Here is a 16170-nt window from a genome sequence, read left to right as displayed (position 1 = left end):
TATTTTGTTAATAACCTCTAACAACTTATCTCGCTTTAAAAATGTCATTAGCCTTTTTAGTATGAGCCCATTTTAATTCTAACGGTTTTTATTTTTTTTTATTTATTTATAAAAACTCAAGTCTTATTTTTGTTTAAGCAATACATTTTCATATTCATTGCACTTTTTCACTTTTTAGACTCATTTCTATTTATTACATCATTATAAGAAACAGATGTCTCAGCATTTGTAGACTTAACGTTTTTACTGTATACAAAAATTTTACCTCCATATTTATCAAGCTTCCTTTTTTCCCAAGTTGAACGCCTTAAATTCAAATTTTTGTTTTTATAATTTTTGTTTATATTTAAATCGCCTTTAAGTTTTCAACTTTATTTTCATTTCAACCAGTTTTTACTATGTTAAATTCAGATTTTAATCCAATACAATCTGTGCCATCTTCGATGACACTAACGTTATCAGTTACTACTATTCTATTATTTATCGAAATTTCATAAACTAACGAAATTCCTGAATCTGATTTTTTATCTCATTTTAAATCTCTCTCTTGTTTAGGCATTCGAACAAAAACTCTACTTCCATAAATTTTTTAATTTTTTATACTAGACTTTTCTCCAAACATGATTTCAAAAAGTTTTTTATTCTTTTTAACAGTATTAGTGTCAATAAGCAAAAATCTATTGTGTATTCTCGCTTATTTCAGTAAACATCTAGACATATCCATAATATCCCTATTATACTTTTCAGCCGTTTCATTCAATTTATGTACATAAGGTGGTCACGGTTCAGTAGATATATCTTTTTGTCTTGCAAAATAACTTTTATCATGATTAATATTCTCTTTACCATTATCACATCTTAACATTTATATTTTTTTGTCTCACTTTCATAAAAGCTTACAAAGTCAATAAACCAACTATGTGCTTGATCTTTTGATTGAATGCAATAAACTTGAGCTACTTCACTATAATCATGATTAAAACTCAAAAAATGTTTCTCACCATTCAAAGGAGTAGTACTGTGAGATTTACTGACGTTGGTATGTATTATTTCTAAAATATCTTTTGCCCTTGATCTGTCACTAGTAAATAGTAAATTATTATTTTATTTCACAAACTATAATTCCCACATTTATAATAATAACTTTTTAATTCTCTGGGTATATCAAGCATTTTTTTATCACACATTGTTTTAAAAAAATTAAAATTTACGTGACCAAATATCTCATGTAATTTTTTCTCTTCTGTTAACTTATTCTTCGTCATTAAATTTATTGAATGACAAAGAAAAAACTCGCTATACATAATTTCACTTGCTATATGATAAATATCATTACGTTTTATAGCCAACGCAATGAAGTTTACATTTTGAACAAAATTTTTTGACAAGTTTGCTACCGATACAATTTTATTTGCTTTTGTTACTTGACCGTAACTTACTAAATTTCGATCTATATCTTTAAAAAAAAATTATTTTTTATTATATTCATTTTACTTTAACCATAAACATTAAACTGATGCCTAATATTCCATCTTCTACTTTTACATTAAGAGACTCTTTTAATTCAACAGATTCATAAAAATATCGATCATAATTTATAACATGATCTGAACAACCGCTATCGAGTAACCATTCAACCTTACTTTTGATGCCCTTGATTATTTTGCTGCCAACCACCTCCCCAACGATGTTGACAAGAGTCTCTACCAGCTCCACGATCTTGGCCTCGGCCGCCGTGATGTTGCCACTGTTGTTGTTGTTGGTGTTGTTTTTGTTTGCGCCCGCCTTGTTGCTGCTTCGTACCACCTTGCTTCTATCAATTTTTTCTTTATCTCGTTCTCGTACCACGTGTCTTGAAGTGGCCATATTTTCTACACTTGAAACATGCTCCATTTTTTTTTCTTTCAGTTTTAAATGTACTTGAACTCTTTTTGCTTCTTTCTTCCTTTTCTTTTAATTCAAACATTTTTACCATGTAGTCTAATTTCTTTTTTCAGTAACATTTGCACCAACACTTTTCGTGTTATTAATTATTACTTAAAACTCAGTAAGAAGTTCCTTTGAATTTTCAGTCTTTTGACTTTAATTTTCCTAACTTGTTTTTTACACAAATTTGCAGAGCAGTAGACTGTTTTATGTACACTTCAATGAATTTCTTCATTATTTCGTACGCTGTTTCTTTGTCCTTTACTAACTGTAATTGATCATTCAAATTTCCACTATGTATTACATTGATTGCCTTCAAGTCGTTTTCGATCTACTCTTCTTCTTCATACGCCCTTGCCCTGGTTTGAGTCACTGTTTCGTCACACTTTTTTAATTTTAAAATCATTGTGGTTTTCCTTTTCCAGCACTCATGATCTTGTCCGTCAAACACCGGAATTTTTACTTCATCCACCATTTTGGTTTCTTTTTTTTTTGTTCGAATCTTCTAGATTTTTCTTTATTCTAAATACTTTTCTTATTGTTTTTACGAAACTTTTTCTTAAGTTCTTTATAGGTGTTGGATTGATACTAACTTTTCATTTCGTAAGTGTTGGACTGATCCTTTTACTTGGACCCACGGTTGTTAATTATCACGGGCTGCCGAAGCAACACGTAAAAATTAAAAAAAGCAATCTCAACCACGGACTTAGTTACCATATTGAATATGTTTACTTCGAGTTAGAGAATCAACAAATGTAAACTCAATAATATATAAACAGTTTTTTTTAATAATAATAACTTAGATTTAATTGAAATACAAAATACTCTCTTATTGTACTGAAAGATCCGACAAGAGCGTGCATGTATGGTAACGGCCATGTTCTGTCTGCCTAACTGTGTTACTACTAAGTACATATACATACCATCTTGCACTCATAGTGTTTATGTCGCACAATACATGTAACTAGTTACATATTTTATATAAATTTACTCATATTCTAATAAAATTATGTTGATGTTTGACCCATTTTTTACATTGCTGAAGTTATGACAGATATTCCTGACTCCATCTAGTCCAAAAATGATTTTGTATTTGTTGGACTAATTTTTACTTGGAACCCAACATGTATTAATATTCAGTTCAACATTTGGAGGCAATACTAGGGCTGAACCAATCAGAAAATGTCTAGGCGTTAATGCTACTGGATCTTCGTCGTTGGAGCTGAGATAGCTAAAGGATCTAGAGTTTAAGGAGGCTCTCAACCTTTTAAAAAAATGACTTGAAGTCTTCACATTTTGGAGTCTTACAAATAAGGTCATTATGGATCTATATTTGTAGTTAAAGCATTGATTATTAAACAAAATCTGAAATAAATCAATATCAAACTTCGAAAATTTAACGCGGGCCTTATAAAAAAGTCACTTGCATGGCCTTCAGTTGCACGTTTTCTTTACGAGGAAATGACTTTGGCTGAAAAAAAAGTATAGGCTTATATTATTGGGTATTCTCTTTGCAACAAGCTTATGAAAAAGACACCTTACCATAATTTTTTGGATGTTATAACGTTTCAAAATATGTACTTGTACGTTTATAGGTTATGATTTTCTGTTATTGTGTATACCTTAAGCGTGCGAAATCGCGGGTTCTTTGAATTTAATTTTTTTATTGCGTCTGAAAAACATGACCCAAAGAAGTAGTTCTTTCAGGAATGACAATAAATATGAATAATCGTTTTATTAACTATTTATTAACTATCTACTAACTAGTATAAATAATGTTAAGATAAAGAAATTATTATATTATTTTACTTTGTCAATCACTATTTCGTTATAAATTAGTTAATAATTTATTTTCCGAACATTAATGAGCAAATGATAAATTGGATATCATCTGATGTGAAGATTAAAAAAAGTTTGTTAATCTTTAAAGACAATAAACAACTTTACGGGCAATGCTGTTTAATTTTTATTGTGTCGTGACAACGTTTCGACTACACTTTGGCAGTCTTTTTCAAGTCTCTAAATTTAACAATATAAAATAAACTTTTAAGAATTACAACAGCTTAAGTAATTTTTAAATTTTTTCTCATAAACATAGTTTTCATAAAAAATAAATAAATTATTACAATTACAAATTCAACGTTGACAAAAATATTACTGAGCAAAGTCAATTTGTATAAGTTACATCTTTTCTTGCTCGTAAGTAATGACTAGACAATAACATGTGTATATGCATATAAAGAACAGTGGACACACCTTCGATTTTGACTCGGTACGGGTGTGGGATCGAGAATTTTCTCTTCACAAAAGGTTAGTTTCAGAAATGGTTTAAATACAAAATTCGATACCGTCAATACAATTATAGATACAAATAAATTAAGTACTGTTTTAAAGTATTTTATAAAACAGTGTTTATATTTGTTAATCTTGTCTTTTACATTTTAAATTAGAGAGTGCTTCTGCATTATTTTCTTTTCAAATTACTGTACTGGCTTTTGTGAATTGCCCATTTCTTTTTCCACATATGATTCTCCCTTTGTACAGAGACATTTTTTATTAGCAAAAAAAATACAGAAAAAGCTGAGTTGCTTAATGTTGACGTGATACAGTTACGTATCACTGTTATATATACCACATAGTGCAGCAGAAAGACCTCCAAACTATACATACGGCTAGAAATCATTAGTAATATGAGCGTATTGCAAGTTCTACATTTCACTAAGATAGTAGATGGAGAGCTCCCTGTAAGCAGGCTTATTTTTGAATATTAGTACAGGAATGAGAGCGAAAAATAGTTGATTTTTTAAAATCGTGGTACAGTGCGGTTTTTCAACAAGATAAATAGGAGAAAAATCGTGGGAATACAAAGAAAATGATTTGGACAAAATCCGTTTGTAGCAAGTTGTTGAAAAAAATCGTTAAGGTGTCGACACCACTTTTTTCCCAAAATGGGTAAAGAAAACAAAAATCGTAAAAGTGGTGGTACTTGCAAGCTTCTACCGTAGCTTCGCAGAGACTGAAATGGGAAGCGTGTGGTGGATTGAAAATCGATTGATTCTCTCGCAAGGCAGGGTGGACGTAACTTGCTGTCTCAAAGCCAAGTTCTCGTAAAACAATCGGTGGATCTCCGAATCAGCTCTTTACAAGAAAGTACTATTGTCACTGTACATGTCGACGCTTCAGACAAAGACTATGCCCTGATCGATCCTGGACAAAAACTATGTCCTTTCGACGTCCTGGGCAAAGACTATGTTTTTTTTTCTAGTCTGGACGAAAATTGTACTTTTTTTTCTAGTCCAGGTAAAGACTATTCTATTTTCTCCGAGTTTGGACGAAGATGTGGACTCCTAAAGCTCGGATAGAGTAAAATCTATTTCTATCAAACTAGTGTAAAATGCACCATTTTCGTCCAAAACTAGGAAAAGGGCATAGTCTTCGTCCAAACTTTGAAGCAGGGCATAGTATTCGTCTGGGGCTTCGATGTAACAGTGGAGACCTCTACGTGATCCAAAGCGAGGAAATGCTGCTAGAAAGATTAGGGTAGAGTAATCAGACACCTCTTTAATTTGAGTAGCTTTAGTAGCCAGACATATAAAGATGCAAAGATATCCTTTCAGGACCGTTTTTCCATGATCTGGAGAATCCTTAAATAAAATAGAACCTGCAGAGTTAATGCCTGTGCGTGAAAGGGCGTGAGTATGGAACTCTTGCTAGTGTAAGTGAACCCATTATTTGTGAGATGGCTCAAGCTTTATAACGAGCACAGGTAGTACAACCTCGTACAACACTTTGAATAAAGTTTCTCCCTTGAAGCATTCAGTATGGCCTGTTGAGAGTGCTGTGAGTCATCTATGGACCGCCATGAAATGTCTGAAGAAGAGCATCCTGAATAAGCAGTGCAACAACGTGATATGTTGATGGAAGAATTATGGGGTATTTTTCGTTTTCTGTAAGGGTTGAGTTTCCAACACGAACATCTACCCTTATTGCATTAATATAAGAATGTTGCTTTCCCAAGCTACGTGATAGATGAATAATGAAGGATGTAAGGTTCCTTATTACATTATCCCACTATAGAGACAGATGCAGCCTTTTCTCATGGCTAGTTTTCCACACCCTTTCGAGGTTATTTTGCAGTGTAAGGCTCTGAACAAGGTGCAAAAGTAGTGTCTTACCTGCCAACCCTTTAAAGGTATTATTTTGTAATCTAATGACATAAGCTAAAGCACCTATAAGCTTGTAAATCGAAGAAAAGCATTTAAGATAGATGTTCCAATCCGTTTGATTTTGAGGATTAGTGAGACAGACAGTAGGCTTCTCCTTCAGGTCTGTTAAGAGATTTTGTGTGGACGTAAGTGGCCAATAAATAATTAGAGGACTTGCTTAACCAGACAGGGTCAGGCCTTCAAAAGCAAAGACAGCAAGTGGACTGCTACACCTCGTAAAGCACAGTCTGCAGGATTTTTTTTTGATGCAACATGGCGCTATGTATGTAAAAGGTGACGATAAGCAGAGGACTTTTTTCGAACAACTGCGTATACTGCTGTGGTATGAGCTCTTTTAAAGGAATCGCAAAATTCATGTAACTCTCATGAGAAGGTGCTGTTGAAGTGAAGTGGTTGATCTCAATCATCTCCTAATAACCACTAGCTCTGGTACAAAAATTTGGCTTGGACTATAAGTAGAGATGTCAGCCCTAGAGGATCCAAAAGTCTAGCAAGTTCTGATAAAATTTACCTCTTTGTTGGATACTTTTTAAGATCAAAATCTGAGGTCAGATAGTGAATACCATCTAACGAAGGTGTCCAGAGCATATTCAAAGCTGACGCAAACGTGTCGACGGGTAATAAGAGCTCAACGGGCTGTGATGAAACTGGACAAAACCCTTCTAGCAATAAAATCGAGTTCAACATTCACTTATTCAGGGCCATACCTGTTGATGACTCAGTCCCTTCTAGTTCTTTAGCCTTTTGATGAGTCCCAAATGTGTGTCATCACTCACTTAAAAATCATCAGCGTATGTGTTTGCTTTAATGGTTGAAGCCCCGAGAGAAGAACGAAGTGCTTCCTGATCGGAAAGTTCGATCATGTAAAGGTTGGCGAGAGAGGAGCTGAAACAGTGCCCTATATAACGGTATTGGGTAAGTAGTGTGTTAGTGGTTTAGTAGGTAGTTGACGCCACAAAATGCTTTGCCAGTCTCTATTGGCAGAGGTAACTAGGAATAAACTAGGAATGTCGCACGAAAACATACAACAAAAAGATCTCTACTTGATTAAAATCGTTCGTATATTGTTGAGGAGATTTAGGTTCGGGAGCATGAAGCTGTTAATAGAACTCTCCTGAAAATCTTGACTTGATGCATTGAAGACTACACGTATTTATTCTTTTGTAAGAATCATGTTGAACAACACGGTGGTGCAGAATGTACACCACTTGGTTTGCATGTTCATCGGCTGCAGGACCTGGGGACATGCTTCCCATCTCTACGTAGTCCCTTGTGAACGCATTATGGGCTAGACAAAGGAAGGGTTGCCTGCTAGCTTTTGCTTTATGTTCTTCAGTGATCTGAAAGCATCCTCTCTAGAATCTGAAAGTAAAAAAGTTTTAGAGAAAGGCGAAACTACGAATTGACCTGACTGGTCTCGACTGATATGCTTCCGAAAGTGAGAGTAACACTTTTCCTTACTAGAGGTTAGTGTTTTGGTATCGAAAGGATCTTTGATCTCCCGAAACTTCTGAAGAAATGCTGACAGTTCGTTATTGATCATTAAAGTGAATGTACGAATAGGTCCCACCTCACAGCTGGAGCCTGATTTAAAGCCTCCAAAGAAGACCCATCCAAATGCCATATGAATAGCTGAAGACGTGCCAAGAGGCTCTGTGATGATTCCAGGGCTCAGGGCAGCAGTGAAGACGTCAAAACCCAACAAGCAGTCAATGTGGTGAGGGGTGCCACAAAACAGATCAGCAACATCCACGTCTTTGAGATGCTTTCAGCCCTTGAAGTTAGTATTGCTCGATCGTAGCTTTGAAGTGAGCTTAGACATAGTGTAGGCTTTAAAGAAGAAAGTCTTACAGAAAGTCAAAGCAATCGTCAGAAGGTGACCTAACGGAGAGAGTAGTCCAGCCTCTTGTTACTAAGGTGGATTCTCCCAAGTTGTTGACAGCCATCAAAGTTGGTGTGGTCTCAAGGCTCACGGCCTCAGCCACGTGTTTTAATATATGCTTAAGCGCTTCTGAACACGTATCGAGAAAAGCTGTGGTTTGGTAGACCAAGCCTGCATCTGAGACTAACGATTTAATCACTGTGGATGATGGTTTCGTACTACCACTGATCGCATCAAGGGTAGAAGTTCAATGAGTAGTATCTGAGAGTCTGTTATGCTTATCTTTCGAATTTTTCTTAGAATCCTCAGATGCGTCAGTTTCGCGTTAGTTTTCTTGCTTTAAGTGTAGTCTGGTGTGATGTTTCCCCTGACAAGTACATCTTTACTTTAATGCGCAGTGAAGGACCTGGTGAGATGCTCCAAGACAGTTAAAATTAAACTTTTTGATCTCGATAAAAGCCCTCTTTTTTGGTAGCGACTTCTCTAAGAATACCATAAACAATCCCTTACTGTTAGGCTTGGAGTGGCAGTGTAATTTGCCTTTTGGTATCTTAGAAGCAGCAGACTCTTACGCCGTAGAGAGGTGCACTGAGGTTGACTGCATGGCAGGCGGTTTTCCTTTGGATTTAGAATTTTTAGTAATCTAACTAACATAGGCATCCTTTCAGCTGGTGTCCAGGCAATCTAAAGTACTAATTCTGATCTTAAAAAAAGGGTAAAGAGTGTTGCAGGTGGCTAAGGTTATGTTCTTCGCCTTATTATCCTTAGTCCGGTCTAATTCAGTAGCTGGTGCTAACTTGTTAGTCATGCAGTACACTAGCAGTGTATCACACTTGGCTAGGGAAGGTACCAGTGCTCTGAAAATATTGATGCTCTCATTTGTAGTCAACAACAGCTCGTTAAGGTGTGCTACTAACTCTTTGCTGGTCATAGGTATCTGCATAATCGCCTTGAGATGCGTATTACAGTGCAGCAGCTTATCGTCATAGTTCTTTACGAACGTGTCCTAGACTGTTATGAAGTCATTGCCTTTGACCTTGTGACCTTGATGTCCCTAAGTAGTTCAACTGGTTCTCCGTTAACTGAATTTATAAAGTGCTGAAACTTAATTATTGGCATCATTGATGTATCATTGATGACAAACGCTGTAATCTTATCAGAGAAACCTTGCCAGCTTCACTGATTCCCATTAAACTTTAGCAATATAACTTTCTCTAGTTGAAAGTGGATGGATTGACCTGAAGGACCTCTGTTTTGGTATAGATTTTCTGGTGGTAGAGAAGGGGGTAAAAGTTGCTGTAGGGTCTCCTGCAGAAATGCCATGTATTTCGTGAAGGCATTGAGAGTAAAATCGTAGGCTTTACTTGTAATATACAATCGTTCATCGATTTTCTCTATCCAAGCACTGAATTCCTGATTGTTGTTTTCAAATTTTTTCCAATAGCTTTTAATGAGTCTCAACCTATTGTGAATATCAAAAACAAAAAGCGCCTCTGTTACCATAATTTTTTTCGTGTTCATGATGAAGTTTTTAATGTAAGTAGCTAGTAGCTTCTGATGAGCGAGAAGTGCTTCGCAGTCAGAGTCAACGTCATCATCAGGCATGTTGAAAGCTGCAAAGGGTGATAGTATGCCAGGCTTCTGCTGAGATCTGCACCCAGACGACGCGTAGTTTATTCTGAATCAAACACCACTGTGACCAAATTCAGCCTGTTATGGAGAATTCTTGAACAGGATGTCGGAGAAGTTAATGGTCTGGAACATTGATGTTTACTTAAGACCGAGAAAAAAGATAACATCAGCTCATGTTCAAAGCTTGTTACAATCTTTTGTTATAATTTTTTTTGGAACTATTTTAAAATATTCTTTTAATGTACAGTTCTTTAAGTGGCTTACAGTATTTATGTTAAACAAAGACTTTTAGTTAAATTTATGAGACGTTATTCAAGTTTACCAAAAAAATTGTAAATTTTGTACAATATATTTCTTAGAAAAATTTATGAGAGCAAAATTTTCTATTCATAAAAAATGTATGTAGAATTAAAAGTTAGGGTAAATCAAGACTTGTAGTTTTATGAAACAAGTAATACAGCATTGATAAGTAAACGAGAGTTGAACTTGAAAGAACTCACAAAATTTTTATTCAAAACACATAAACTTCACTATAACGTATATCTGCGGTCCAAAATAAGTGGGACACTTCATGAGCTTTTGATTTATGGTTATAAGATAGGTAAACGACATATACTTCCAATGCTATATTACTCTGAAGAGTTAAGCAAGGCATGGCACAAGCACTGCAGAGGAATTACGTTATTTTACGCTTGTCAAAATAGCAGGTCAAACATGATTTTTGACGTATTTAACTTGGCCGTTCATTAGACAGATTTAAGAATATCACGAATATATGTAGAACAATAAAGCGAAGACTAAAAAGAGTCATAGCCTGGATAAACAAAGATTTCATTAAAAATATGTAATTAATATTTCATAAAAACTTTACTACATTACTGTAGGTAAAGTTTACAAAGGTATTATTAATTAAAACACTGCCGTGGTTCTCCAATAATATCATGTCTATAAATAATTACAAAACTTTTTTTTAATTAAAAAGAAAAGTTATTTTGTACAGTTTTTGTTATTATTGTTTTTATCTATCGCTCTTTATAAAAAACTGCTTCATCTTCTGAAATATACACAAATGTTATATTAACTTGTTAAATAAATAGTTTATTTATCATGTACCAAACGTATTAAATCACTTGTACAGTAGGCACCGTAAAAATTAAAAAAAAATTTTTTTCTAATCTTCTATTTCAAGACACAAATAAAATCGACGGTATACATTATAGTAATATGGGATACAACAAATACAGAAAATTCACGTTGGATGACTGATAAATAGTTTTTTTTTTTATTTATTTTTTTTTTTTTAAATTGAAGCACAGTTGACTTTTTCGTAATCTTTTTACAAAAAAAATCGTATTTTATTGTGGCAGTAGGTCAACACTTTAGTTTCTGACCAAGTCAAAGCAGCAGCAAGAGGACATCAGCATGTTAATAATCAGCTCTGGAAAAAACAAATTCTGTCTCCCAGAACATCACCAACTGTCTATCTGTAAAATAAGGGGACAAGTAACTCATATAAAACAGCAATGCAACATTTTAAAATTCAATTACCGTTGTACACAATATAGTAATATTTTAAATATACTATTCAAGTATTGATAGTATCATATTTTTTCGTTACATTTCATTATCTTGAAAGACGCGCCCAGGTGTGATACTGAGCTCCTCAGGGGCTCCACGTCTATGAAGATGACAGAACCATGGCATCAACACCCAAAAACTTGGCTACTAGCATGGCCTGTTATAACGTCAAATAGTGACACGATAGCTGCGACGGCTAGCGCCAACTTTCGAGCCGTCTTGAGTTGAATTTTGTCAGGTGTGCGCACAGCAAGTGCAAATGAACGTCCACTACTCTAGTGGGTAACATACATAAGAGACCTTCTATGGAAACTTTAAACAATATATTTTATTGGACGTACAGAAGGAAAGCACTGATTAGAAAAAAGGGGAAAAATACTTTGAGTATTGCGAAAGAAGCCAAAGATTGTACATACTTAAGAACAGTGGTTGCAGTGCAGTTCAAAGATAGCTTCTCTAGTTGGGGCATCACAAACCCAACCCACGTATGGTCATTTTATGACGTTCTCAGTCGAGCACCTGCATAATGGTAATCATAGTATCAGAAGGTAGTGTTCTAAACTTATTAACGGGAAACGTGAGAAAAAAAAAAAAAAGAAACTCTTGTGTATTTGGACTATTTATCAGAGATACCATCTAACCACAAATATGGAAGGTACCTCTAAAAAGATGGGACATCTATCATTATTATCATAAGAAAGTAACTCTACTTAACTTTACACACCTTACGCATGTGTATATCACTCATCCTCCGTGTCCTTGAGGGTTAAAGACACTCCAACGTCCTTGCCATAGAAAGAAAAGGGCTGACACCCATTGCCCCCCAGTTACTTTCATTTAAATAAAAGATAACCCTTATTAATTGCAACTTTTTTCATAAACAACTTTGTCCTTATTTATAGAAGAATGAAAGATTTTTATATTACATTCATGTTTTGAAATGAGAATACAAAGCTCAGTCAAGATATCTAATGTGAACACTTATTTTTAACACTGTTTCCATAGTATTACCATATGTAGAAATTTTAGATCGTTTAAAATACCTTATCATACAACTTTTTTTTTTCTTTTTACGAATACTCAATATATTTCAAGCAAGTACATAAATTTGAATTAATTTGTATTCAAGATGAAAATAAACTATAACATGTAATTTTTTTCTTAGGTTAAACATCATGTTCAAAGCTACAAAGAAGTTGTCACAAAAATGTGACTAAAAAAAAAATTTTATTGAGTGAAAAAGTAATATGATTGTACCTTAACGTACGCAACACTAGATTGCATTAAGCTGTAAGCACTCTTTTCGTTTTTTACGGATATGTTTTGTATATTACTTTTCCTCAGCTTTTTGTGCAGCTTTCTCATTAAAATTAGATGACACGTATTTCAAACTGTTGTATAATAGATTATCTAATATACTATTCTTAATAGTTAAAGGAAATTGGACTTAAAATGTTACGTCGAAGAAATTGATGAGATAATCAGTTTAGAACTTTAAAGTTTATACATCAAGTTGCACTATCTGCATCGTGTACATTAGCTGACATGTGATCTAAAGTAACTAATAAATAATTCATTTTAAGAACTGTTTCCAAAGGTGGATTTTTCTAAATAACATACAAATTGTACATTTAAACTAGTATTTACAAGGACTTAGAGTGCCTTTTTTAATTTTTTGTTATTAAATTTAACCCATCTTCCGAAATTTAAAAAATTTATGAAAATATGAGATCCTATGGCAAATAACATATAAATACGAAATGATATATAACCTCATAACTCTTGCAACGGATAATCTTCCAGTTTAGAAGTTTTTCTACGCTAGCAGTACATCGTAAGCTTTGAAAAGCAGACCCGTGCACTCCTTAGGCAATTTTTATGGCACTTGCGTAAGAAGTGCGTAAAAAGTGCACGGGTCTGCTTCTCAAAACTTATGATGTGCTACGAGGGTAGTAAGTGGAAGTACGACTCAAATACTAAGACTTAATTTTTTTAATGAAAATAAAAATGCCCCGTATCTTTCTTGAGCTATTATTTTTACTGATAGTCCCTGGCAAAAACAAAAATCTCGAATGTACCATAATATCATGTAGTAAAAGATTACTTATAACTTATTTAAATTAATCCTAGAAACATTGGGTGCTGCATGATTTTTAAGCAGCACTAATTATCATCTTTTCGAACTATTTTGTGACTGCATTATATTTTCCTAATTGGTTTTACACCGAAGTATCAGTATTTTTATCCGTATAATTATGTATCCTCTTTTTTATGTCTGTATGTATACGTATAACTGAAAATATTCATAACTGTATATTTATAACGCAAAATATAACTGAAAATATTTTTTCTAGAGAATTGAAAGAGAAGCGACTTATATGTATCAAACCTTAACTGTTCCTGAAGATAAAGCTGTCAATGTGCTTTATGTTAATGGGACTCTTATTCATCGATCTCAGAATGAAATACCACGGTCAAGCAAAGTATTTTCTGATAAAGTTAAGTATCCGAAAAAAGAAGTTTCCATGTCAGAATTAACAAAAGTTGGATCAGGAATGTCATCTTGTTGTTTATTATTACGCAAATCAAGAAAAGTTCATAATATTTAAGCAATAATAATCAAAAGCCGTGTAACTATATATGTATATATACACATGAATGTTAATTTATCAAAAAATTTATTTAGTTTCACAAAATAACAATAATGATAATAATGATAATAATAGTAATAACAATAACAACAGTAACAATAATCATAATAATAATAATAACAACAATAACAATAATAATGATAGTAATAATAGTCATCTGAAGTTCTTTGACATTAACGTAAGCTATGATTTATGCATGGATATATTTTAAATATTAATATTAAAAAATAAACTTGGCATTATGGAGCATGACTATTTAAGTAGTATGTATTTAAATGAATACTCATGCTCCATAACGCCGAGTTTATTTCTTATTACTAATTATGATGACTAAGAAGCAAGTGAAAAAAACACATTGCTTTGTATAAATATTTTAAATACATTTACTGTTACACCATAGATGGCTGAAGCTACATTAATCACAGCTTATTTGTACAGCTAATAAGTTTTGGCCAAGCATTATTGCTTTTTGTGACCTTAAGATGTTTAATTGAAATAACTATCTTTTTATATGCCTTCAAACAAGGACGCATTATTACTTAGTGCAGTCGAACAAATACTGTACATGTTGATTTTATCAGTACATCTACATGCTTTTACATACATGACATGTAATTTCCTCTCTTTTGTGATGTAACTATATTCTATAGCATAAATCGTTTGCTTAAGTTTAACAAATGCATAAAAAAAACCTGTGTTTATCTGCTCCTTACAGCTTTAGTCATAAGATTATTATTGATTCCCTTTTTTGTTATAGTTGACTGTTTTACGTTTCTGTATAAGAAACTCAGTAATATAATTTTAAAAAATAAAGTTAGCAAAGGATTCGAGGAGGAAGGTGTCGTGATTATTTTATAGAGTTATTAATAGCAAGACTAACAAGCCTAGAAGGATAGTGTATCTGTTTGCCGTTTTTTGATAAAATAATGGTAGAAAACGTAGAAAAGTTGATATCCTACATTTATGAAAACTAAAATAGAAAAGCACGTTTGAAAGGTCTGAACACCCCTGACACTAGTGAAGCTGCCTTATATATATTGCAGCCAAACATTATTTGACATTAATTGTACCATTAATGTCTGTAAATACAAACATACATATACATACCAAGCCATACGCGCGTGCCCACACACTCACACACATACAATTCTGGGACAAATATTCAACAATTTATTGACAAATACGTAAGTATGCATTGTTTGAGAATAAGTAAACAATAATTTAAAAAAATTTTTTTTTAATGTACAGCTGATAGGTAATACACGGAGAGAAATCTATTTGGTAAACGTTCAGTAATGTTAATGTCCCTATAATGACCACAAATTTCATCATACTTTTTTAGTTGTGAGCCTTAACGGTAAAAATTTTGGTTTTTAATGGTGTGCTTTAAATTTACAATTATTATTATAACTTTTAATTGTAGTTCATAATTGTAGAATTACTTAGTTTATGTAAGGATTATAACACCAAAGCGTATATTATTACAAAACATTATATCTATTGTTTCATAATTATATTTCTATTCATGAAACTTTTTTAAAAGCATACACTTAGTATAACATTGAACGACAATTAAGGCTTTTTTACTTGGATAACACTATTGTATTTAACAGAAATAGTTTTAACTTATATTTGTTATAAGGATTGTATAAATGACTCTTTGAAGTTTGGTACCTTAATATGTACAATTCTAAAGATAGCTTATGTTTAACTTTGACTCTATCTATGCAATTTTTTTTGAAATTGGTCATTTATCGTATACATAATGATACTTTTTTCGTGAATTCATAAAGATAAATAACATATACAACTAACGCAATTTTTTTATAAAATATGTTGTATAACAAATAAATGAATTTTCATGTTCCATGAACAGGGACACGTTCCACGAACATGGACATTTACCTTATGTGCAGTAAGAAGCAACCGCTGTATATGTATATATTAATATAGCTGAACCGAGCTCTGTCTGCTCCCGCGTGGTCAAGCAGACGCTATACGGTGACACATACTATTACGCAGGTACTACGGATACATATACACGTGATTGTCCGTGAATGGTGCATGCACAGAAGTAGTTATTGCGACACAGTGGCCCGTCACATTAAACCCCCACCATAGGTAGGGAGAGTCTCCGAACGAACCACTGTGCCACCGATCACTGACTAGGAAGTGGTAGGACTACCGCTCCTCCTCCACCACCTGGTGAGAGTTTCTGAACGGAGCCACTGTGCCACTGTATACTTACTATAGGAAGAGGTATCCCCTCCTCCTA

The 16170-nt window shown here is 33.4% G+C and overlaps 1 protein-coding gene across 2 annotated transcripts in view; it reads left to right on the top strand.

Annotated features, from left to right (window-relative positions):
• Positions 1 to 13937, top strand: part of LOC149374027 (N(G),N(G)-dimethylarginine dimethylaminohydrolase 1) — a 257232-nt gene extending 243295 nt beyond the window's left edge. For both annotated transcript variants that reach the window (XM_089595014.1, XM_089595015.1), the window contains one exon: positions 13599 to 13937. In XM_089595014.1, the coding sequence (XP_089451140.1) occupies positions 13599 to 13853 (255 nt within the window). In that variant the 3' untranslated portion in view covers positions 13854 to 13937. The remainder of the gene's footprint in view (positions 1 to 13598) is intronic.
• The last annotated feature ends 2233 nt before the right edge of the window (positions 13938 to 16170 follow it).

Source organism: Copidosoma floridanum, unplaced genomic scaffold (genome assembly GCF_036245765.1).
Source record: "Copidosoma floridanum isolate Cflo_tuat_1 unplaced genomic scaffold, Cflo_Japanese_pri ptg000023l, whole genome shotgun sequence".
NCBI lineage: Eukaryota > Metazoa > Arthropoda > Insecta > Hymenoptera > Encyrtidae > Copidosoma > Copidosoma floridanum.
This window is presented reverse-complemented; position numbering and strand designations above follow the sequence as displayed.